Source organism: Balaenoptera physalus, assembly GCF_965194825.1.
Source record: "Balaenoptera physalus genome assembly, chromosome: 10".
In the NCBI taxonomy this organism is placed as follows: domain Eukaryota; kingdom Metazoa; phylum Chordata; class Mammalia; order Artiodactyla; family Balaenopteridae; genus Balaenoptera; species Balaenoptera physalus.
The window spans coordinates 59,890,780-59,917,820 of record NC_138889.1 but is presented as its reverse complement, the minus strand read 5'-3'; the positions used below and the strand labels follow the sequence as shown (position 1 = coordinate 59,917,820).

Sequence of the window (27,041 nt, the reverse complement as noted above, 5' to 3'; positions counted from 1 at the left end):
TCTATGCCCAGCCTCCCATACTATCCCATTTCCTGTGCTTGGTTTCTCACGCCTCAAGCCTTTGCACATGCTGTTTGGGGTGCAATTCCCTTACTACGTGACCTCCATTACCTGGCACCTTGCTGACTGCGCCACAGCATCATGGCACACCCTGCATCCAGCCTTGGTCCTCTCCCAAACCTCTCACCACACAGCTCCCAGACAGGTCTCCTGAGAATGCAAATCCAGTCACTCACTCTCTTGTTTAATATTCTTCAATGGTTCCCTAGAATTCTGGGGATAAGGGGTCCACAAGACCCTTCATGAATTACCTCTGCCCTTCTTCTCTGGTCTTCTCCTACTTCCCACCCTGATCCTCAGAAGACTGGGAATGAGCTTCCCTCATTCTATTCCCTCTGCCTGAGATGCCTCCCTCTACCCAGCAGACTTCTATTCAACCCTCAGAACCCTGCTCAAACATCAGTCCTTCAGAAGCTTTCTCTGATTTCCATGTCTATTTCAGATGTCAGTGATGTGCTGCAGCCAGCTCATACTATCTGGAGAGAGCCAACTGCTAGATTTTCTGAGCTAGTTGTTAAGCACAGTCATTATAGAAATGTAATTATATAAACATATGATTAAATAAATTATATTAAAAATAAAGGTAAATGCTCAAAACGCACAACTTTCTAATTATTTTACCACATTTTACTGTTATCTATGCTCTGGGGATGATTTAGATCTACTGTATGCATTGGATGGAAAAGCTACATACCGGTGTGCTCCTGCCCACCCTGTAGCAGGTGATGTCAGGTGGGCAGCCTGAAATTAGCCGTGGTGGGATGTGGGGGGATGTTGACACCGTGGAAGTCAGCAAATGCTACAAATCAGCACTAGCTTTCTTGTTTTGCTGATTGTCCAGACTTAAGGAAGTGATAGGGTAAATGTTAACAAAGCAGATTAAACTTAAAAGTGTGCTATATCTGTGGCTGTTCCATTGTGAACAGCACAAAAAATTGAGGAAATATTTTTCCAGTATTCAAAACTATTATCTGAGCAAAGACGCTCACAGCACTGACTAATGAGTGAAGTTCTGACATGTCTTTGCATCTTCATTGCTTCCCTTTCACCTCCTCCTTAATATAAACAAGAGTAGCAACCAACGTTTGTCAGACCTACACTCGTGTGTCAGTAACACCAGTGCCTTCTTTGTAAAGTCAGATAGTGATGAAGCACATAGTCAGTCTGGTCTGTGACCTATTTGTTGGTGGTGGAATTGTAAAAACTGACGGTGGATTTTTGCTAAGAAATATAAAATCATACTGAAGTTATAGGTGTTTGGAGTTTTCAATAAGAATATTGTGTATTTTATTATTATTTGTCAAGTGTGTTCACATCCTTTATGTCAATAGTATAGAAAGTATTTTTTTCCTTGGGGACCTGGTTGTTAACCATTTTCTAGCACAACACTGCAGATGCCCCTGCTCTGTTTTCTTACAGCAGCCCAATCTTGCCTTTTTTAAAATACTTATGAGCCCACAGTCTATAAAATCCCTGATTTACATATTTGTTTCTTCACCCAGTATGAAGACTCCTTGACAGCAGGGACCTCGAACTTTCTATCTTCACAAACCCGCTGATTAATAAGGTTCTTGGCACAAAGGAGGACATTGGTAGGTGCTGAAGGCAAATCTGACTTCATCTATCAAGTCTTTCTTGAAACCCACACTTGACAGAACCAGCCAATTCTGTGCACCTACAGCAATTTCCACACGTCTCACACGTCCCTCCTGGCGGTCCTAGAGATGGAGCTCAGAGTAGGCCTTTGACTGTATGCAGAACCAAGTAATAATAATAAAACCTGACATTTCCTGCAGATGTTATGTGCCAAGTGCTTCTGTAAGTGCTTTACATGCATTAACTCATTTAATCCCCACCCCATGAGGTAGGTGCTGTTATGATTATTCTCATTTTATAGATGAAGAATGTGAGGTCTAGTGAAGTCAAAAAGCATGTCCAAGGTTAAGGAGCAGAGCCAGGATTAGAACCCAGGTCATCTGGCTTTAGGCATCCAGAAATGAGTGGATGGATGGATGGATGGATGGACGGACGGATGATTTGCAAAGCAGCTCCTCTCCTAGGTAGCTTCTGATTCTATATATTATAGTTTACGTTTTCAACACACTGGAAAACAGGAATTCTTATTCTTAGAGGCGCGTGGCTATAAGCTCATTTCTTTCTTTGAGGTTCCTCTCAAGAAGCCTGCCTGGCCCTGAGCTTTTCTCCCTGTTTGCTCTGGAAGTGCTGAGCAAGGTACCAGGACCCTTGTCAGCCAGTTTCCCACAGATGGCCTGGCGAGTACTCTGCCCAGGGCCTGATTCTGCAACTGTACAAACCACTACTCCAATGGGGGCAGGATGATCTAGGGAGGGGAAGATACAGCTTCAGAAGACCTGTTCTGGGGTGTAAATTATGCTTCCCATTATTAGCTATGAGACACTGGGGAAGGTATTCAACCTCTCTGAGTCTCAGATAACAAACCTCTACAACAGATTTGGGAAGACTAGCTATAATGTATACTAAACTTTTACTATTATTTCTACTACTACAACTACTACTGCTGATAGTTAATATTTATGATACTTGTATTATGTCAGGTACTAATCCAAGTGGTTTACGTATAGTAACTAGTTTAATTCTAAAAATAATTCTTCAAGGTAAATACCATTATTATCCCATTTTATAAATGAGAAAACTAGATTTAAATAAGTTAGCAACCCGCACAAAACCAGAGGTATTAAGTCACAGAGCTTGAATTCAATCTAGACTTGCTAGATACAAAAATTAACCACTATATTATACTTCCTCCGCCTCTATACTAGTCTATGGAGAAGCTTTGCAATGGTGTACTGGTGTTCCTAGACAGTGATATAAGATAAAACTGAATATATAAGAGGGAGAAAGATTGTGAAGACAGAGAAAATACTGTCATTAATTGCAGATAATATGATCATCCAAGAATGGAAATTTGGTTGAGTAAGCTAAGTTCTCCTCCCCCCCTTAAAACACATAGAAATGCTGGATAAATTATAATAAAATATAACAAAAATCTTTTTTACATTCAGAGGTGAGCTCAAAAGAAATAAATGGGAAAGCTCAGATGCCAAAAACAAAGGCATCCCCACATCAGAGCAGTAAGCCTGAGAAGTGACACCGCTATGGCCGAGGGGAACCCTTGGACCCCAGTATCAGCTCTAATGGTAAGGCAGTGGGAGGAGACCAGGTCTCTGGAGTCTGGGGAGTGGAAACTGAAACTCCAGAATGAAGCAGGGCCACAGAGGCACTCCTGCTGTGTAAGGGAGTTGCTGGCCTAGAGAAGTAGCAAGGAAGCCCCTTTCTGCTAAGGGTCTAGGTGGGGGTGATGGCAGGGGTGGGGAAGTCTGTCACAACCAATCAATCTGCTCAGCATGGGTGTGGAGTCCCTAATTGTGCATAATTGCTCTAGGAAGCCACTTTTACAACCCACAATAAAAACTTTAAAAGCATATGAGGAAATGGTTTGCCATGATGATTAGTGTCCTAAGAACTTGAAATAACATCATGACCTGAAAGAGACTATTTAATAAATGTTTAATGACACAAAGAAAAAGAAATGATAATGAGACAATAGGGCACTATGAAAAAAAGAATAGCATATTTGAAAAAATCAAATAGAACTTCTAGAATGAAATACCATAGAAATGAAAAACTCAGTGGATGAGGTAAAATCATATATGTGAAAATTAGTGACAAATTGAGAAAATTATCCAGAATTAAGCACAAAGAGATAAGACATATGAAAAGAAGAAGGACTTTCAAAGACAAGGAGGATATATGAGAAGAAACAGCATATGTAAGTTCTAGGCGAGAGAACAGAGAAAAAGGAGAGAGGCATTATTCAGAGATACAGCCTGAGAAATTCATGGAACTGAAGAAGTAATGCATCTTCAAACTCAGGAAAACAGTGAGTCTCAAGCATAAAAATAAATCCATGCCTAGATGCATTATAGTAAAGGGTAGAACAGCAAAGACAAAGAGAACAACGTTTAAATAAAAACAAGGAAGAAAGATCACACAGAAACGAATGACTGTTAGAGTTATGGCAGACTCCTCACAGGTAATGACAGAACCCAGCAGACAGTGGAATGAAGTCTTCAAAGAGCTAGAGAAAACTCTTGTCTACCTAGATTCTTCACTCTGCTAACTATCACTAAAGCATGAAGTGCGATAAAGATATTTCAGACAAAGGACATACTCCAGAAGGCAAGAGTGATAGTCAAAAAGCAATGGTGAGCAAGATATTGCTGAATATTAAGGCAAATCTAAATAAGAATTGAATATAAAAATGTATGATTAGGGCTTCCCTGGTGGTGCAGTGGTTAAGAATCCGCCTGCCAACGCAGGGGACACGGGTTCGAACCCTGGTCCGGGAAGATCCCACATGCCGCGGAGCAACTAAGCCCGTGCGCCACAACTATCGAACCTGCGCTCTAGAGCCCACGAGCCACAACTACTGAAGTCCATGCACTTAGAGCCTGTGCTCCGCAACAAGAGAAGCCACTGCAATGAGAAGCCCGCACGCCACAACGAAGAGTAGCCCCCACTCGCTGCAACTAGAGAACGCCCGCGCGCAGCAACAAAGACCCAACGCAGCCAAAAATAAATAAATAAAATAAATAAAATTTTAAAAATGTATTATTGATTATTTCTATATGAAATGTCTTATAAAGCAAAGATGAGCTAAAATATAAGACAACAAGAACATGCAGGTTGGGAGGGGTGATCAGAGGTAAAGTTTGACTAATTGGAAACTGAGATATACAGATTGAAAAAATAAGGATAGCCACCAAAAAACTACCCAACAACAATAAAAAACAGAAATAGAATGTATAACTTCTACACAGAAGGAAATACAGAAAAGTTTAATCAATTCAATAAAAGGCAGGAATGGATCAAAGCAGGAACAAAGGAAATCATGGCAAATAGAAAACCTAAGACAATCAGAAGAGAAAATATTAGAATTAATGGGAGAATACAGCAAGTTTATAGGCACAAGGTAAGTATACAGCAATCAAATTGTTCCTATGCATCACCAACAACCAATTAGAAAAGATAACGGGAAAAAAAATCTCATTCACTACAGCAACAAAATCTAGAAAACATCTAGGAAAAACAAAGAGAAAAGGAGCTTTTTGAAGTATATAAAAGAAAACCTGTGTAGATGTAATGACATACAGTCATCCCTCGGTATCCGCAGGGGATTGGTTCCAGGACCTCCACAAATACCAAAATCTGAGGACGCTCAAGTCCTTTAGATAAAATGGTGCAGTCCAGTCTGTCCTCCGTATGCCTAGGCTCTGCATCTGCAGAATCTTGTTTACACATAGAAGTATTCAGTATTATTCAAGATCAATTTTCAGATTAATCTATAACTTTAACTCAAGTCCAATCAAAATCTCAACAGTAACGTTTGTGGTGGCTGAAAACTGAGTCCAAAATAATTATGAAAGGGTAAATGCCTAAGAAAGATGAAGACAATTCTGAAAAAAACAAAAAACAACCAGAGGGAGACTTCCCTGTTAAAAATCAAAACACATTGCAAGGCTATAATAGTAAGTGTGGTGTTTGTGAGGAACAGAGAAGTAGGTCATTGAACAAAATAAAGAGCCCATAGCAGATCCACACCAATGAGGGAACTTGCTATGAGACAGAGGGAACTTTTTAAATCGGGAGGAAAATGACCCTTTAAACAAGTGGATTTGGATCACTGGCCTTCTACACAGAAGAATGTGAAACATATCCCTATCTCACACTATACAGAAAAACTAATTCCAGATGTATTACAACCCTCAATGTGTGAAAATAAACCTTGAAATTATCAGGAGAAAATATAAAAGAATGCATCTCTCTCTTTGGGATAGTGAAGTATTTCTTCACTTAGGAATAAAAACATAAACCATAAAGGCAAGGACTAAATACACTGAATACATTAAAATGAAAAATTTCTGTGTGACAAGAGACTCTGTAAATAAAGGTAAAAGACAAGACACAGGAAAAAAGGATAATAATCAGAACCAATGTAGATCAATTAAAAAAAAAGATAACCTCCTAATAGGACAACAGCCATAGGGTATGAATATTCAGTCCACAGAAGAGGAATGCACATGGCCAATAAACACATGAAAAGCTTCTTAATTTCACTGAAAATTAGGGAAATATGAAATAAACAATATACCATTTCCACACTATGAAATTGGCAAAAATTTTAAATTCTGACATTAGAAGAAAAAGGGGTATCTTTATACACTATTCATTGAAGTATAAATGAACCCAGTAATTTTCCAATATCTAGTAAAATGTGTACAACCCAAGATCCAACAGTTTCATGTTTAACTCATAAATATATTCACAGAGAGACATAAGAAAATTCATATTCATTCAATATTATTTGTGATAGTTAAAAATTAGGAAAAAAAATTAGGAAAACCTAAATATAAATAAAGATAAGTAATAATATGTAAATATATTCATATGCTGGTAGATTATACAGCCATTAAAAAGAAGGAACTATATGAGTGGATGTTTACATATGCATGTTTGTATTTTTTCAAGATATATAATGTTGAGTGAAAAAAACAAAGTCACAAAATGATACATAGCGTTGGAGGTCATTTAAGTAAACACACACACACATACAGCAATGCCTTACATAGTTTATGGATAAAGAGGTGTGTACACCAAAAGTGGTGACCTCCTGGGGAGCAGGGGGAGGAACAGAATGGGTCTTTTGGCCAGGTGGGCAAAAAGACCTTTACTATGAAAGACAAAATGTTTTAACACAAAAAAGACTGGAAGTAAATATAATAATTTTTAAAATTCTGGGTAGTAGCAATATGGGTGTTATACTATTCTTTGTAGAGTATTTTTTAAAGTTCTAAAAAAGAAAGAAAAGAGAAAGTGCTTTGAAGATTTCTCGGACAAGATAGCATCAGCTATTTAGCAGGGAATAAGAGCAGTATCAAATGCATGAAACCAAATCCTTAGCCACAAGCTCCCTCTTCAATGTCATTGGATTTTCCAGTCACGGTCGTGCTCCCTCCTCTACCCTGTGTTGTCTACTGCAAGCCAATGACAAGGGCTCTCTGGTACCATGCATTGGGGTCTTTGAGTCTGGTCCTTTAGCACTGGGAAGGACTTGAGAGGGGACTGGGCCAGACTTCTAGTGACAGGCGAGGAAAATGAAGCCAGAGGAGAGGCTTGTTCAGGGTCACACGGGAAGGCAGACGTCAAGGCTCATCTTCATCCTTCAGGGCTCGGCTCAAATGTTACTTCCTCAGATGACAGCTCCAACTCCTGGTCTAGGTTAGGCCTGTCAGCTCTCATTAAGTGCTCTGTTAGCACCTTGTACTTTCCTTGCCTAAAATTCCTCACAGCTGTGTTTAATATTAGTTATCAGAATGCATGCTTAACACCGTATCTATTGTTGTACTGCTCACCCACGATGAACCGCATCTGTCTTGCTCATAGCGGTAATCCAGGAACTTAAATGCAGAGTCTGATCCCTGAAGTGACTGCTCTCCTGGCCTCTAAAGTGCTGTGCATTTAGATTCCATGCTCATTTCTGAGTATAAATATTTAAAACTGCAGGACCTAATGGTTTACAAAACATGTTCACATCCACACAGCCTATGACATATAATACTGCCCATTTTCTGGAGGAGGAAATTGAAGCTCAGAGACTTGAAATAACTTCACCAAGTTTACATAAATAGTAAATGGAAAGGCTGGGATTTGAACTGAGGTTTATCTGATGCCAAGACATTTGGTTGATCCACTGCACCATGGCTACCAGATCAGTATCAGTGATTATTATTTTTTTAACATCTTTATTGGAGTATAATTGCTTTACAATGTTGTGTTAGTTTCTGCTGTATAACAAAGTGAATCAGCTATATGTATGCATAAATCCCCATATCCCCTCCCTCTTGCGTCTCCCTCTCCCCCTCCCTATCCCACCCCTCTAGGTGGTCACAAAGCACAGAGCTGATATCCCTGTGCTATGCAGCTGCTTCCCACTAGCTATCTATTTTACATTTGGTAGTGTATCTATGTCCATGCCACTCTCTCACTTTGTCCCAGCTTACCCTCCCCACTCCCTGTGTCCTCAAGTCCATTCTCTATGTCTGTGTCTTTATTCCTGTCCTGCCCCTAGGTTCTTCAGAACCATTTTTTTTCTTTTAGATTCCATATATATGTGTTAGCATACGGTGTTTGTTTTTCTCTTTCTGACTTACTTCACCCTGTATGACAGACTCTAGGTCCATCCACCTCACTACAAATAACTCAATTTCGTTTCTTTTTATGGCTGAGTAATATTCCATTGTACATATGTGCCACATCTTCTTTATCCATTCATCTATCAGTGATTATTAATCTCCCTTACGTTCCTCACAATTTTTTCAGAACTCTTCCCTCTTCTATTGCCCCCAGCCCTAAACACCCTTTTGGTTAAAAGCACTCATGCTTCTGCCAGTGCAAGATCTTCTGCCTTTTCCTCCTTTTCCATCATCATCATCACCATCTTCCTCCTCCTCATGTATCTCCCTGCTACTGAAGTAGGAACAGACACAGAGTAAATCAGGATGTCTCAAACTGTGGACCTCACAGTCATATCCCCAGAGCTGAGCTCAGTGTCTTATACATAGGAAGTACTCAACAAATAGGAATTGAATTAAACTGAACGAATGAATTGAATATGAATTGAATTGAATCCATTCATTCACAAAGTAATACTCTCTACCAAAATTCCTCCGTCTAGGTAGAGATTAAGGTAGCACTTATAAAGTGTCACCTTCTCACAAATGTTGTTTGAATTAGGACTATCAGGATGTGCTAAAAAGGCTCCCCAGAGAATGGTGTTAGATTAGATTCTTAGCAGCTAGAATCACCAAACCTCTCTCCAATTCATAGCCAGCCTTTGGCTGACTCTGGAGGCATGCTGGATCAGGGGCTTCTTTGAGAAGTCAGAACAAAACTCTCATGGTAGAGCTCTCTTCCATACTTTTCTTGGATGCTGAGTCCTAGGCAAGTGAATTATGTCCCTCTACAACTTTTAATACCACTATTTCCTTGTCTATTTCTTTTAAAGTCTGTTCCAGCACCTGGGGAAACCCTAAGTGGATGGTCATAGCAGCCAGAGACTAATAATATTTCACAATGGAGACTCCTGTACCTTGTATCCTTGGTTGCTATGAGAGATGGGTTGGTTACCCATTATATATAAAGACAAAGAGACTCTCACTCGTACATCAGTGCCCTGTTGCTTTTCAGTCGTAAGGAAACAAGAGAGTGACTATGTCACTTGGGAAGAATAAATGATGTGCTTAATAAGGCATGGTCAAACCAAGTATTCTCAGGCACTCTGTTCAGGAGGTGATTTGCTACTTAAATACAGAGTCTGAACCTTGGTAGCACAGTATTCCGTCCTCAGTGATATAGATCAGAGATTGGCAAACTATGGTCCACGGACCAAATTTGGCCCTCAACCTGCTTTTGTTCAGCCAGGAGCTAAGAATGTTTTTTGTAGATAAATATTTGCAATCAATATGATGAAAAAGATCACTAATTTTGAACCCGATTTCAGCAAATGTTATTCCCCTAAAAAATCCATTCTTCTCATTAGTAGACCCATATTGCCAAAGATTATATTCTATTATTATTATAATATTTTGAATTTCATCAATAAAACTTTTTTGGAAATTTGTTCTTTCTGGTTATATAAGGGCCAGCAAAGCCTAAGATATTTACTATCTATCCCTTTACAGAAAATTTTCCGATCACTGGTCTAGACCTTTTCAGACTTGCCTCCTGCTGTATCATTCCTCACACTGGGAACATTTGCCATATCTGAATAGCTGTGGTCTCCAAATGCACACCTAGCTCCATATGCTTCAGCTATCCCTTCTGCCTGCAGTGTGTCACCTCCCTGTCCACTGATCGTTTTGTCTACTGTAATCGGCTGATCCTTCAAAGTTCAGCTCAGATGATACCCTCCTCTCTGAGGTCTTCCCTGATCCTTCAAGTCAGACTAAAAACACTCACAGAAAATCTTTTATCTGAGCAGTTCATGGTTCTGTTCCCAGAAATACAGAATGTGTGCACACAGAAGGGCAAAATTACCTCTTCATATTAGCCAAGTGGTACTTGAACCCACTGGGGAGATGGATGATGAGGATAGTTGTTGTTTACTGAGCACTCACTATGGGCTAAGCATTATGCTAAGTACTGCACATACATCATTCATTCATTTGTTCAATTAAAATCTATTAAGCATCTCCTAAAGACCATGCACTAAGCTTGGTGCTCGGGGTGCAGTGGTAAATATGACAGGTAAGAGAGTCACAGACTTAATGAAATGTTAAGTCTTTCAACAACCTTGCAATGTAGGTGTCATTGTCAACCAGGAAACAAAATCAGAGAAGAGAGGTTAAGCAACTTGACCAAAGACATACAGTTAATAAATGGTAAGCAGGATTTGAACGCAAAGCTCCAAATAAAGCTAGATATCTGGGAGGGGCTGGAATTACTATTAAGTATTGTATTCTTAAAAGGCCTTCTTCATTCTTATCTCATTGGTAAAGACCTCTAGGAAGGAATGTACAGTTCCTAATCTTTGCCTTCCCAGTGGAACTAACTCCACGCTTTTGACACACTGCACAGGTCAACACCTCCTCAGGAAGTGGTCCCTGATTCAGAATGAATCAGAACCCCCTTTCCTCTATATTCCCTCAATACCTTGTGCATATTTCTATTATTGTACTTGCTACCATTACTATAATTTTCTTAATGTGTTTCTCTCACTAGACCAAGAACTCTTTTAGGACAGGTACTATGTAATTCATTTCTAAATCCCCAGGTTCTAGCATAGTGCCTGATACAAGATGTGGCAGATGTTAAGTGAATGAATCACTGAAAGACTTTTATTGGTAACCCACTGTGTTCTCTTCTCTCAGTGATAACAAAAGTGGGCAGCACTTACTGATGGGCATGCACTCATAAAAGCTTTATCTCCCTCCACCTCCATCATGACTCTGTGAATTCACTACTGTAATTATCTCCTTTTATTGATGAGAAATATAAAGGCTTTCTCAGGTCACACAGATTTTTAGTTAGAGAGAGATGATTCAAACCCAGTTTTAGTGGTTACCAAATCCTTTACTGGACACCAGGACACCGCCCAGGGCTCATACAACCATCTCTTCCATGAATCTTGCAACAGAATTAACCAGCCCTTGCTGTGGCCCTTGAGAACTCTGGCCCTGATTAAACCTCACCAGGCCCTGCCTGGTACTTATGATACTTGCATCCATGTTACCTCCCCCACCAGACGGCAAGCTACTGTATGGGGGAGCGTGTGCTCTGCACCTTGAATCCTCACAGCCCATAGCCCCAGCCGTTGCATGCTCTTAAGATGATGCATTGAACTTGAAATAAAAATGATATTAAGCCCACTACATTATTATTATGATATTATGATCAAATAAATCCAACCTAATTCCCTGCTTTTATAGTATAAGCCTCTTTCACAATGGACTAAAAGCCCTGAAGGATAGGAAGGATTTAGAAAGAAGATGGAAGGCGGGCAGGAGGGGAAATTGGGAGCAAAATCCAGCAATGGTTACGTGTGGAGCTTGTCAAGGCTCAGCTCAGCCTGTGATTTGGCTAGATCACCCGCTGGGGACCCTGAGATTTTAAGGTACAACCAGAACTGAGAATCTGCAGGAAAAAGCATCAGGTGTTGTGAAGGGAGCAGTGGGCAAAAATGCTGGATGCACCAGATAGGTCAGATCCTGGAAAGCCTTGACCGCAGGCTGAGCTGCCAAGGCCTTGCCCTGGAAGGGAAGGGGATCCACGGAGAGTTCAGGACAAGGAATAGTGAAACCAGCCATCCCTCTCCCCCTGCAGAACCAGGTGGTGAAGGAGGACGGCGTGGGCTTAGGAGAGTGGGAGTTGGGGGGCAGGTAGCAGCCCTCCCAGGAATGGCATGTTGAACTGCGGGGACATGGCAGGGGTCTGCCTGAGCCCACGAGTAAGACACAGCTGGAGGCCGGAATGAGGAGAACCAGGCTCCTGAGCCAGACCAGTCACTGACTGGTTGTGTGACCTCAGTCCCCAGACCTCCCTGACTCTATTCTTCATCTTTAAAGAGAGAGACGTTTACCTTAAAAGGTCATGATAAAGTCTAAATAAAAAAATACTTTAAAGCAATTGGCATTGTGCACTCAGCAAATGAGGTTGAAACTCAATTACGTCTCTGTTCTAACATTCTGCTCTTTTGCTTTCTGCCATTGTCTATCTTTCACCCATTATTACGGTTTAATAGAGAACGATTCTTAGGGGCCAAGAAGATTGCAAAAAGGCACTCTAGGATATGCCACAATGTGGGCCAGCTTTTTGAAGTCATTGCACAAAGTAGACAGTGACCACAAGCAACAGCACAGTGGAGGCACTTACGGTGGCTTTTGTGGTTTGGGGCTTGGGTCCTATTTTCCTACCGAAAGAGGTTCCATCAGGCTTGTTCCTGCAAAGCCTCTTCATTCAATTTGAAAAGGAACACACACTGACAATAGACTATGCCGGGATAGGGAGGACGGAGAAGACTACTATTAGGTTATACATGTGTGGGTAGCTTTTGTGGGATGATGGTGGGCCTATGCTCTCGCTCTCGGATGGGAACAGCACAGACACACGTGCTCCTTCCTTGCCTGACTCTTCTTCTGCTCATCCCTGATATGTTGGGGAGGCTGGGCTCTGGCCGCAGCATGTTCTTCTCACTCTCTTTCTTCCCACCCTCCCTGACCACTACGGGTTAGATCCTCACTGACAGCTCGATATCCAGATATTTCTTTTCCGTTCTGCCTTTTCTCCTGAGCATCAAACTTATATCTCCGTTTACTTAGTTTGTAATTTGTTTCTTACTTTTTGTTGAGTTATAACAAACAGAATAAAGCCCATAAATCTTAATGGTTCATATGTATAGACCCACATGACCACCATCCAGATCAAGATATAGAACATTTCCAACATCTTGGTCAATTACCCACCCCACCCCCAGAGATTATCACTATTCTGACAACCATCACCATCACTTAACCTTTGCCTGTTTTTGAAATTTCATATAAATGGAATCATTCAGTAAGTACACTTATATCTGGTTTCATTCACTCATCATTATGTCTGTAAGATCTATCCATATTAGTGAGTATTGTAGTAACTTTCTTTTTCTGCTATGTAACCGTGGATCTCAACCAGTGGCAATTTTGGCACACCCAGAGGGCTTTTGGCAATGTCTGGAAAGATTTTTGATTGTCACAACTTGGAGGGGGATAATGTGGGGAACGCTACTGGCAAGGCGTGGAAAGAGGCCAGGGATGATGCCAAACATCCTACAGTACACAAGACAGCTCCGCACAGCAAAGAATTATCTGGTCCAAAATGTCAGTAGTGCCGAGACTGAGAAACCCTGTGCATTCATTTGCTATAGCTGCTCTAACAAATTACCACAAACTGGCTGGCTTAAAACCACATGAATGTATTCCCTTATAGTTCTGTAGTTAAGAGTCAGAAATGGGTCTCACTGGCTAGAACCATGGTGTCAGCAGAAGCAAAGTGTTCCTTCTGAAGGCTCTAGGAAGAATCCATTTCCTTGCCTTTTCCAGCTTCTGAGAAGCTGGTGCATTCCTTGGTGCATGTCCCACTTCCATCTTCAAAGCCAACAATGGCTGGCCAAGTCTTTATCACACTGCATAACTGTGACACTGCCTCTTTCACTTATAAGGGTCCCTGTGATTACAATGGGCCCATCTGGATAACCCAGGATACTCATCCCACCTCAAGAGCCTTAACTTAATGACACCTGCAAAGTCCCTTTTGCTTTGTAACATAACATATTCACAGGTTCCAGGAATTAGGATGTGGACATTCTGGGGTGGGGGAAGGGGCCCATGATTCTTTCCACCACACCCTACCAGGTGCTGGTCCACTGTATGAATATACCACAGTGTATTTTTCCTATTGTGGATGGACATTTGGGTTGATTTTACTTTTTAGCTATTATTAATAAAGCTGCTAAACATTCTTGTACAAGGCTTCTGCACTCATTTTTGCTAGGTATATACTCAAGAGTGCAATTGCTGGGTCATAGAGTAAACATAGGTTTAACTTGAATAGATAATGCTGTAGAGTTTTATAAGGTGATTGTAGCAATTTACACCCTTTACCAGCAGTGTGGGTTTCTATTTTCATTTTCTATTGAACACCTCCATGTAGTCTTTCTAAAGACACCTCAAATTCAACTTATCCAAAACTATGCTGTCTAGCTCAGTGAATGACTGTTTCCCCAGACATCGAAAGCACCCAAAGGAAACATCCTAGCCTCTTCCCTCTCCCTTTCTGCAGACTTTCAATTAGCCTTATGTTATTCTGTACCATCAGTGCTTGTTTACATCCTTTCCTGGCTGGAGGTCTTCATCATCTCTCACCTAGACCACAGCTTCCTTTCTGGATTCCATGCCCCCAGTCTAATCCCCTCCAATCCATCCTTCCCACTGCTGCCAAAGTCACCTTTGCTAAAATCCAAAGCCTAATCCTCCTTCTTCATTTGCTCATAGGATAAAGGAGCTGGCCCAGCCTACCTACCTGGTACACCTCTCACCATTCTATCCTCATCCAATGAGGCCTCTAAGTTCTACCTGCTCAGAACTGCTGACAATTTCTCTTCTGTACTTTTACTCAGACTGATCCCTTCCCCATTTAATGCCCATTCATCTTTGAAGATTCAGCCTAGCAGTCCCTTCTCTACTGAACCCTTTCCCTGATAACCCTCAAATCAAGTAGACTTAACCTCTCTCTCCTCTGTGCCCCACCAAACCCTGCATAGACTTTTTGTTAGGGCACCTATAACTTTTCAGTTCACCTGTCTCTGCCTAATAAACGTAAGTCTTCCAAGAGCAAGGACTACTTTGTCTTCCTAGGAATTAGCCAGATATAGAGCAGACACTAATCAATATTCAGTGGATTGAAAATGGTTTGAGACAATACATGTTAATATGACGTGGAGGAAGTGCCCTGTGGAGAGAAAGATTAGTGTTTGTCGACAGAGTCTGTGCCTTCAATGGTTTTAAAACCTAAAGACAGACAAGAGGCCTTGTGGGTCCTCAGCTCTAACAGGGAAGTAACAGTACCACTTCTGCAGAGCTACTATAAAGATTAGAGGCAAAAATGCGTCTAAAGTTTCTAGCAGCCTGCCAGGCACATAGAAGCACTTGATTAACTACTACTATTGTTTCTAATGGTGAAAACTAGCATCCTTAGTGAACATCGAGAGAATTTTTAGTTTGCTGGTCGCAATCCATTTGCAGTTTTCATCATTTGGCGGAGAATTAGAAGCTCACCTGTTTAGATGTCTACAACTGACCTAATTTGAAAAGCCAAAGCTGCATTGATTACAGAGATGGCTCTTTAATCCTAGTGGACATTGCTGGATTATTTTAGTTTTATATCCTGGACACAGTGATTCTTTGTGATTATAGATTTAGAACTATCACTGGCTTGACTTTGTTTGAAAGTTCATAGATGCATTAGATGCCATTTTTTTCTAGGACAGCAACCAAGGATTAATTGTGCGTATCTTATCTCCTCTCCTCTTTGTGGGTTAGTTTCAGTAACATTATATCTAACTGCGCAAGGTCAACCAATGATCTAGAAAAATGCTTTGCACACAGTAATTCCTCAGTAAAAATTTCCAGGGCAGCATAAGGCTTTGCTGAGTTAGGTGCCCAATGTGGTTTCCATGATTAGTCTCTCTCCTGCTTTTCTTCCCTCCCTTCTGATCACTCTTTTGTCTTTTTCACGGTTATCCCTTCTGCTGTCAGTACCCCAAATACATGTATCCCTCAGGGCTCCATTCTCTGATGGCTAATTTTCTCTACTTCCTCTCGAGGGATGATTTCACCTCCTCCCATGGCTTTAATAATATCCACAGGATGTTTCAAATCACAGCCCGATCTCTCTCTACACTTCAGATCCATTTATTCAGCTGCCCCTTGAAACTTCTTGTCAGATATCTCATAGACAACTCAAATTCTAGATACTAAAAATAAGCTCAACTTCCACTCCTGACTTTTTTCTCCTCTACATTCATCATAGAATTCTAAATAAAAGTCTGTTCCTTTTTTTAAAAAATATCTTTATTGGAGTATAATTGCTTTACAACGTTGTGTTAGTTTCTGCTGTACAACAAAGTGAATCGGCTATATGTATACATATATCCCCATATCCCCTCCCTCTTGAGCCTCCCTCCCACCCTCCCTATCCCACCCCTCTGTTCCAATGACTAGGACCACTACCAGTTACCCAAGCCAGAAAAAAGTTATCCTGGATTTACCCTCTTCCTTGCATCTCAATTGGTCATTAAGATCTGTTTTTCAGTAACTGTATGTACTATGTTATAAATCTCCAGTCCCACAGCCTCAGTTCAGGCTTTATCATTGTCCCTGGATTATTCCAATAGGCTCGTTATTGAAAGGTCACCCTTTCTCTAACCTCCCCTGGTCACCAGTCAGTGGGACATTAATAAAATTTAAATCATATTAAACTATCATGTAGTTCCTCTACCTAGATTCCTTCAGTGACTCATTTCTTTAAAAAAAAAAAAAATCCAAACTCCTCAGCCAGGGATATAAAACTGTTCCTAACATGACCTATGCCTACCTCTCAGAGCATAAAAGGTAAAGGAATAGTAAAAATAAGAGCAGAACTTACTGAAAAGGGAGATGATCAACAAAACCAAAATTTGATTCTTTGAAAAGACTAAGCAAACCTCAATAAGAAAATTATGAAAAAAAAGAGAGAAGGCACCAATTAATATTAAGTATGAAAAAAGGGGATGTAACTGCAGATAAGTAGAGATGATTTTAAAATCCACAAGATAGTGCTATGGTGACTCTTATGTCAATAAATTTAAAAATTAAAAAATATTATAACATTTCCTAGAAAAATATAAATTACTAAAATTGGCTCAAGAAGAAATACAAAAGCTGAATAAATGAATAACTATTAAAGACATCAAACTGGTAGTAAAAAAATAGTCTATTCATGAAAAAGACACCAGGTACAGAGAGCTTTACAGGAGACTCTTATCAGATATTTGAGGAGGAGTACTTGTTATAAGAATTGTTCCAAATAACTGAAAAGGAGAAAAATCTAACTATCTAACTTTATAGACATAATCATGATTCCAATACTGTACCAGACTGATATAAAAAAGGAAAAGATTTTAGACTAATTTCACTTATGAATATATATGCAAACATTTCAAATAAAAAGTAGCAAAAGAATTCAGCATCACAAACTATATTTTTATTTAAGTAAGATTTATCCCAGGAATGGAAAGATGGTTCAGTATCAGAAAAATTTATTAGCAGATTAAAAATAAAAACCATAAGACTTTCTCAGTTGATGCCAAAAAAATCATTTAATAAAATTCAATACCAACTAATAAGAACCTGCTGTATAAAAAAAAAAATAAAATGGAATTCAAAAATTCAAAAAAAAATTCAATACCAATCCACATTTTTAGAAACCCCTAGTAAACTAGTATAAAGACAAGTTTCTTAACCTGATATGACGCTATATTATAATGACACAGAGCAATCCTCATACTTAATGATGAAACTTAAGAAGCATTCCCATGTCTCAAGACAAAAGCCTATTACCAAAACTATATGGAGGGACTTCCCTGGTGGTGCAGTGGTTAAGAATCTGCCTGCCAATGCAGGGAACACGGGTTCGAGCCCTGGTCCGGGAAGATCCCACATGCCGCGGAGCAACAAAGGCCGTGCAGGAAATGCAAATCAACACTACAAAGAGGTAGTGAGCCTGTGCTCTAGAGCCCGCGAGCCACAACTGCTGAGCCCGCATGCCACAACTACTGAACTAGAGCCCGTGCTCTGTAACAAGAGAAGCCACCACAATGAGAAGCCCACGCACCCCAATGAAGAGTAGCCCCCGCTCTCAGCAACTAGAGAAAGCCCGTGCAGCAACGAAGACCCAACGCAGCCAAAAAGAAAGAAAGAAAGAAAGAAAGAAAAAGCATTAAAAAAAAAGACTATATGGATATCCTCACCAGTGTAGCAATATACATACACACAAAAATATATGAATATCAGGATGAAGACAATAAACTGGTATTTGCTAAAAGTATACATTATCTCCACAGACAGTCCAAGAGAATCTACAAACAAAATTAGAGAGTGTGGTAAAGTTGTTGAATACAATAAAAACATATAAAAATTAATACATATGAGCAATAACAAATTAGAAAATGTAATAAGATATATGCTTGAAAATAGGAAAACTAATTTTAAATAGCTCAGAAAAAAAAGATGATAGTATGGCATTAGCTCAGATTAATGGAATACAACAGAGATCTCAGAAATATATTCAAGCATACGCAACCCTTATGTGATAGAAGAGATATCAGTGGGGATATTAATGGGGAAAAGTTGAACTGTTAAAAAGGTTATTGGGATAAATGGCTTTCCATATGGGAAAAAGGAAAATCAGATCCCTGTCTCATTCCATACATAAAGCTAAATCCAATTATATTATTAGAGGCTTAAATATAGAAAAATAAAACTTAAAAACTATTGTGTGTGTGTGTGTGTGTGTGTGTGTGTGTGTGTGTGTGTGTGTGTGTGTCTTTTGTGGAGAAAATTACAAAATGTAAGTGAAGGACAAAAAGACAAATAAATGGCAAGCAATACCACGTTTGTATATGGGAAAACTCAATACCTTAAACATAGCAAACCTTCCCAAGCGGTGTTTTCGCCAGTAAGTCTGAAGTTCACCTGCATAAAAATTACCTAGAGTGCTTCTTAAAATATAGATTCTTAGGCTCCATTTTAAAAGTACTGAATCAGCATGTCTGAGGATGAGGCCCGGGAATCTGCATTTTAGAAAGCTCTCCAGATGATTTTTTTGTGTACTAAATTTTGAGAACCTCTGTCTTAAGGGAAGAGGTCATAACCTGAATTGCACATGAGAATTATCTGGGGCAGTTTGAAAAGATTCACATGCGCAGGCTATACCCCAGACCAATTAAATCAGAATCTCTGGGCAAGGCAGCTATGTAACAGCATTTTTAAAGTTCTCCAGTGATTCTATTATACAGCCAAGGTTGGGGACCACTGCCCTGGGTGAAGGTGCACCTAGAGTCAGGTCTGTAAGGTTTGCTGCCCTTCCCCATTTGAACATTTACTTCTAGTGCTAACCAAGTAGGAATCCCCCTTTATTTTGATTAAGGAAAACACAATTTCTTTACATAGGGTTATCACTTTTTGGTATCTCCAGTATCCTGTCTGATACATTGCAGGGGCTTGGTGGTCATTTTCCAAAATTAATTCAGCTAAATGAAACTGAATGAAATGAATCAATATGTAGGCGAATAAATTTTTCATCTAACTTTAAAAATTTCACTGGATTCAACAAACCTATATGATAGTTAGGCACAATGTTACACTGTGAGAGATAGAGATGAACAAAATACAGCCTTTCCCTTCAAGTGTTCCTATCTGGTAGCGGAGGCAGATAGAGACAAAAGTATCTTACAATCAAGCAGACAATGAGAAGTGTACAGAATACGAAAAGGGAATAAGAGAAAAATTAGTCCTGCGTGGCAGGACCTGGAAGGCATTGTTGAAGACTAGTATCTGAGATTGGCCTTGAAGTATTGCTGGGATTTAGTCAGGAAGATCCTAGGGAAACGGGCAGTTGCCCTGTAGGCACAGGGCAGTTCTGTATAGCATAAGCCAAGTCAGATGGGCCTTTCTCTAACCTTTATGGAAGACTGCAGGGTAGATAGGAAAGGCTCTTTTTCTTTCTGATTTCCTTGTTACCGCTCTCATTTTTCAAGTACTATTTTGCCTCTGGTTTATTAATTCTACCTCCTGGTGCCCCAGCTGATTTCTTCCAGGAAAAGTTGCTCATTAGCATTTCTACGGGGAGCACCTGCTACCCCATCTATCACTCTTAACCGATGGCTGGGGCAATGGGGTTGGCTGAGAGAGGAATTTTAATCCCCTCCTATGACTCATCTATTTCCTAACTGAGAATGCTAGGTCTAAAGTCACAAATAGTTGTGCAAAAAAATCCATCCTGAACATTAAAAATAACGAAGACATGTTTCTCAATTTTATAATATCATTTATGTAATATGAATGTATTGAAAATCAACTTCATGATTGAGAATAATTCTAAAGATACCTCAGATACCACTTGAATGCAAAAAGTCTCAGGCTAGTGTGGATAGATTATGAATTAAATGAACTGTTGAACAGGGAAGGTTTCTCAAAACCATAGTGTCAAAGGACATTTGATGTTATCTACTGATCGTACATTGCAGGAGAAAACCAAATAGCATGTATATGACTCTGGATGCTGAATATATATTTTACATTATGTACCAATATATCAAGCTGATGGATTGTATATCCTTTCTCTATTTAAGCAAACTGCACACACTGATGTTACGTGACAGATGTCATTTGTAAAGCCCATGGGATGAACCAGTCACCATGGTGTAAACCACCATGATTTATGTAGAGTGGCAGAAGAAAAGGATTTGCCAATCAAATTATCAGTGAAATGTAGCCCAGCTTGGCTTCTAAGGTGATGTAAGGCTCATCTACAGAAGACATGGAACATACTTAAATTCAGGAGATATTTAGAATCCTAGCAAGGAAAAGGATGTGAGAGAACAGGGGGGGAAAAATCAATGTTCCAGATAAGCCTATAATTTCCAGGCATTTTTTTCTTTATAGTATACTTAATTAATTGATTATCTTATTTCTTCATATCTACTTTCACCCAAAGTGCATTTCCCTATTATTAGTTAATTTTTCTTCTGGAAGAAAAAATAATGTTAAATTTCACATCAAATTTGTCAAGTACTTAAATTGTCCATTAAAGAAATTGATGGGGCTTCCATGGTGGCGCAGTGGTTAAGAATCCGCCTGCCAATGCAGGGGACACGGGTTCGAGCCCTGGTCCGGGAAGATCCCACATGCTGCGGAGCAACTAACCCCGTGCGCCACAACTACTGAAGCCCACGTGCCTAGAGCCCGTGCTCCGTAACAAGAGAAGCCACAGCAATAAGCCCGTGCACCGCAACGAAGAGTAGCCCCTGCTCACCGCAACTAGAGAAAGCCCGTGTGCGGTGACAAAGACCCAGTGCAGCCAAAAATAAATACAAATAAATAAATAAATTTAAAAAAATGAAGTTTATTTAAAAAAAAAAAAAAAAAAGAAATTGATGTTTCTTAGCAATACTTATTCTCTTAATGCTTCAAAACCCTTCTGATGATACAGCAAAATGGAACTGCTGATCCCAAAGTCATATGCATAATTAAATTTTACAGAAGACTCAAATTAGAAAAAAATGCTTTTTGAGGTACACAGAGATTTTTCTTGACAGGTTGGTGAAATTCTGATAGCTATGAAAAATAATCATTCTTACCAGCTGCAAGAGCATAGCCTGCCCCTATTCAATCAAATCACTTGCAGAATGTGTGTAATTCTAACTGTAAAGCATGACATGCTTACTGCACAGTTAAGGTGTTGTTTGGGAGGGAAGAGGCTACACAGAACAAAGGTACAACCCAAAATATTTGGAGTGAGTTGTGTCTGAAGGGTGGTTTACTCCCTGACTGTCTGAACCATCATTTATGAACAAAGCAAGTCCTACCAGCCTGGAAACATAAACTGAGTAGGATCATCAAATGAGATTTGAGAATCTGGATCTCTCTTGATTGGCATTGACTATATTGAGGTGAGGAGAGGTAGATTCTGTCTGGTAGGTGGTAAGGTTCCACCTGCCGTAGGGTGGTAGACTGGGAGTAGGATGATGAAGAGGCCAGTCCAGAAATCTATGACGTTAGGCCAAACTTAGGGTTCTTAGGGAACAAAGGTAGGGCCTTGTAAACAACAAAGCCATGACAGAGTCATAAAATTGTATCTTGGCTTTGTTTTTTTATTCCCCTTGCTTATTTGTTTCCTTTCTTTTCTTTTTGATCCTCCTTGGGAACAGCATAAAGATTTTGTGAAAATTCCACCTTCTCATAGCTAGAACCAAGGAAAGGATCCATATCCTTGCCTGACCCAGAGCTTTAAAAGGAAGTGGTGTATTCCTGGGGGACCAGTGTGGTCATGATAACAAGACACCAAGAGACAAATGCCAGGTGGGAGGTGGAATTCGGGAAGAAGGAATAGGGGCCAATTGATTAACTGCCCCTTTTCATTGGGAAATGCTTTCTAGAGGTAATACCTGAGTGGGGGGCAGATTTTGTCTTAACAAGAGAGGATGTCTATCAATGCTATTCTTCCTCAGCATAAGAGGGAGTGTTTGTCATATTTAATGGAGAAGGACATCAGTCTGATGAGGCTACATATAAGGTCATGGCAAAAGACACTAACTCTGCAGTCCTCCTGTCCACACCCTCCTGCAGGAAGGAGGCAACTGGCTGTGGCATTGATGAAGGACCCCATAAGCCACAGTTTGAACACCTCTAGCTCAGTTACTCATCGTGTACATCCGCTTCCCCAGAGACCCCAAACCCAATGCCACATATTCAGAGTCAACAGTGATCTGTTAGCTAATTGTTTCCATTTGAAACATAAGGGCAGGACTGAAAGCTAAGCATTCAGAAATACATATTAAATGAATGAAGGGTGAGAAAGCAGACTGTAAGGACTGAGGCTGCAGCAGAGGGAGAATTCTAGAAAAAGAGAGAGAGAAAGAGAGAGAGAATGAATGAATAAATATGCTCTTGTTTGAAGGCATTCACTTAAAGGGAATTTAAATGTGCTGAAGAGGGGGTTCTTGGTGGTAACAGAATGAGAACCACATTTGGCAAACATGAAAGGAAAGGAGATGCATCAATAGGGGAGAAGGCTGGAAGTGTCTGGGAAGTGGAAATCAAAATAATGAGGCATCATGCAGAAGGCTGGAATGGAACCAAGATGTACTAATTACCTACCATGTGCCAGGCATAATTCTCCTCCTGAATCATCTCATTTAATCTTCAAAATGTCTAGCACAGTGCTTAGCATATAGTAGGTGCTCAAAAATATGCTGAGTATTTAACATTAAATCAATACATGAGCAAACAATCTAAGAGAAGAATCTATTATCCATCACGTCTTACAGATAAGAACCCTAGGCCAAGCAATGTTAAGAAACTTGCCCAGCGAGTCACAGCTAGAGGTGTAAGGAATCTGCCTTCAGCGTAAGTGGCTGAAAGAGGAAGGTGCTCTATAAGGGACCGGCAGGGAATCTAGAAAAGGGTGTGGTGCTTGGTCGTCTCCCAGGGATTGAGATAGAGGGGGTAAGAATGAAGGGCCCAGTGAACCGGGCTAGGGAGGAGAGGAAGGGGGAGAGATCACTCTTCTTTGGGGAGGATTGGCCCTGCAGGAAGGCACCGAGGCCCTTGGGCGGCAGCTGAGCCAGCAAGGGGCAGCAACCAGGCTAATGCAGCCGGTGAGTTGGGTGGGGCAGAATGGAAGCACAGCCAGTGAAGAAACTGCAAAGGTCTCTGTTGGGCAGGCAGGGACTCGGGGTGGGGCAGAGATGGGGAAAAGATGGCTGAAGTGGTTAAGTGAAAGACTTTGGCAAGATGGGATGGATAATACTAACAGCTTTCACCAAAGAAAGAGCCAAAGGGCAGTCGGCCAGGGCTGGGGAGGGGGAGGGGGGTGTGTTCTGGGCTGGAGGGGGAGGCTGACAGGGAGGTCTGCGATGCAGAGAATCTGTGGGAGAGGGTAAGGATGACCAGCCCCGTGGCCTGAGCTGCGGGCCGCGTCTCACCTGTAAGAGCTGCTCACCGCGCTCGCCACCTCCTCGCGGATTTGCCTGTTGAGGGCGTCGGCCGCCGCACGCCCCTTGCCCCCTTCGGGAGCCGTGGCCTGGGCTGCGGGCAGCAGCGTCTGCTCGTGCCCCTGGCCCTCGGCGCGACGCAACATCCAGGCGGGCCCAGGCTTCTTCCGTGTGTCGCGGTCTTCCTCACTGGTCGCCCTTCCAGCCGCAAGGCCACCTGCTCCTCCAGGGGCCGCCTCCTGCTCCTGGGCCTCGGCGGCGGCCTGCACCGGCCAGCGCTCCTGGCTCTGCGGCCGGCGCTGGGGCGCCCCGAGCACAGGCGCCGCCGCCTGGGAGGACGTGGGGATATGCATTGGCTTGGGAATCCACGGGTGGTCCCCGCGTCGCGGCAGCGGCCAGGCGCGGAAGTCCTTCTGGTACTGGGTCTCGCGCTCAAAGGGCGCGTCCGAAGGCTGGTACTCGCTGCGCGGCCGGCAGCTCGGCTCCGGCCGCTGCACCTTCCAGGCGCGGTAGTCCTGCCGCATCACCGAGTCCGCGGGGCCCGCGCTGGAGGTGGAGCCGGAGCCAGAGCCCGAGCCCGGGCCCGGGCCGCTCCGGCCAGAGGTGGCCCCAGCCTCGCGTTCGCCGCTAGGCCCCGGCGCCGGCCCTGTTGCCCGGGCAACCGCATCCCCTTCGCCTTGGGCCGGCTGCGTTTCTATGGCGACCGCGCGCGCCGAGGGGGGCGCGGGCGCCGGCTGCGCAGGCTGCGCCGGCTGCTGGGGCGGCGGCTGGGCGCCCGGGTGCTCGGTGGCCTCCGAGTACTTGGTGAAAACCAGCGGCACGGCGATGTCTGCCTTGTCCAGCTGGTTCCAGAAGCGGGCGATGCAGCAGGCGCGCGTGATGCACGGCCACGCCATGGTGCTCGCCGCAGAGCTAGTCCTCCCTCTTCTTGCTCGATTCTAAAGCAAGTCCCTAATCTTCCTCAGTCCCCTGGCCCTCGTCCGGCCAATCTGGTTCTCACCGTGTTTTCCTTGGTGGCCTGAGCTACCGCGCCCTCCTACCTCAGAGAGCACCCGGGAAGGTTGGGTGGGCAGAGCTATCACTGAGAAAGTCCGTAAAGTCCCTCGATGCCCGGCTGTAAACGCCTCCGGGAGCCGCCGCCCAGGTCTCCAGAGCGCGGTCTGCTGTGGGCACCGCAGCGTGAGACACCGCGTCCCGGGTCCCCGGGCGAGGGCGTCTGGGACGCGCCCCTCCCTGCGGCTGCTGCGGCGCTCAGACCCCTGCCAAGCAAGGCAACGCGAGGCAAGGTGGTTGCAGGCTTAAGCCATGGCGCAGAGGGACGGCCGGGCAGTGTGGCCGCAGGGGCCGCGGACAAAGCTCTATCTTCTCCTTCCCGCCGGCGTCCAGTCGCAGCCGGCCACCTAGCAGGGCTCAGAGGATATCACGTCTCGAGGAGACCGAGCATTGCTGCCGCCACCGCTGCTCCCAATGATGCTGCAGCCGCCGCCGCCGCTGCCGCCGCTGCTGTCTCTGCTGCGGGGAAGCGACCCCACCCTTTTCTGCCGGTCAGCAGAGGGGTGGGGGTGGGGGGGGATCCAGGAAAGATGCTGAGAGAAAGCGCGATGCAGAAAAAAAATCACCTGCTGTCGTCAGCGCGCGCTGCTGGGAACTCGCCCTCTCTCTTTTCCCTCCTCCCTCTGATCTGGCAGCTCCTCCCTCTTCAGTTCCTAGGCAACAACAGGATCTGGGGCCTAGGTAGGTTCAAGTACCAGGCTCCTTATGACTTGCTGTCCTTACACTGGTTGCTTCCCAACTGGGAGCCTCAGGCTCCTCTTCTGTGAAATAGGGTCAAACATGTGGGAAGGGTGGGGGGGATTCAATTTAAAAATACGGAGGAAACCCCTAGTGAAATGTCTGTCCCAGAATATAGGTTTTTTAAAAAGGAAGCTCCTGTTATTGGCCAAAGTCTCTGGCCTGGATTTGAACCCCTTTGGCTGGCTTCTGATCCAAGCACTTGTCAGTCTTATCCACAGACCTTGCTCAGATGTGGAAACAGGAACCTGCAGACTGATGGTACCTTAGCTGTTCCCTTCCTAGGGGACCCTTGGGGGAAGGAATGTCTTAGAGCTTCCCAAGAACCATCCAATCCCTGTTCAGCCCAGGGGCCACAGTGGAGGGGAGACAGTGAGAAGTAAATTCTTGAAAGGGGCCTAAGTGGGGAGGTCGGGAGGGCGGGAAACAGCGAGATCGTGTCCTGGGAAAGGGTAGGCCTGACATGCAGTGGCTTTCTGCCATATTCCTGACCCCTAGCCTTTGCTTTTCTTCTACCTGGGAGGCAGAAAAATTTTGGAGTCAGATGTTCCTGCTTTGGCTCTGATACTTCCTACCTGTGTCACTTGGACAAGTTGGGTCATCCCTGAACTTCAGTCTCCTCACCTATAGAATGGAGGAAATAATAGCTACCTCAAAGTGGTTTTGTGAAGATAGCTAAGGACTCAGAGCAGAAGCTGTGAGTCAAATCAGATCCCAGAGGATTCAAATCCTGGCTTTTACATGACTTAGCTCATGGCCATGGGCACATCACTGCAATTTTCTGACATTTAGTTTCATCTTTGAATGGGGGTGCCAGCTCTCAACTCACAAGGTTGTTCCGAGAATTAAAATGAGATAATCACTAAAAGTGCTTACCACAATATCTGGAATATACCAATGGCTCAATAAATGGTAGCTATTAGTATTCACAGGACCCACCCTGGGAAACCCATAGGTGGAGCTTCCCAAGCAGGCCAGGCACTTGGACACCTTCTCCAGGAAGACCTCTTGTTCTTCTGAGTATCTCCTTTTGGTATCTCCTTGCACTGTTTCCCACTCCCTACCCCTAGCTACATTCACTGGCCTACAGCTCTGTTTCTCTCCAATACAGACACAGTTTTCAGCCTCAGTTAAGCTGGGGGCATTGGTATCTATGAGGGAAAAAGTCATTTATGTGTTTAGATTGGGAATTGATTGCAAAATACAGCTTTTTTTTTAAACCTTAGAATCAAACAGGATGAGAAGACAGCTCTAATTAGTCAACTGTCTGCTGAACTTCCTCCTACTTGGGTCTTGGCCTCTT

At 42.7% G+C, this 27,041-nt stretch overlaps 1 protein-coding gene across 1 annotated transcript in view; it reads right to left on the bottom strand.

Annotated features, from left to right (window-relative positions):
- Positions 1-25,767, bottom strand: part of MAP6 (microtubule associated protein 6) — an 86,841-nt gene extending 61,074 nt beyond the window's left edge. The window contains exon 1 of the mRNA XM_082477824.1: positions 23,939-25,767. Coding sequence (XP_082333950.1) covers positions 23,939-24,843 — 905 coding nt within the window. The 5' untranslated portion in view covers positions 24,844-25,767. The remainder of the gene's footprint in view (positions 1-23,938) is intronic.
- Positions 25,768-27,041: the final 1,274 nt, after the last annotated feature.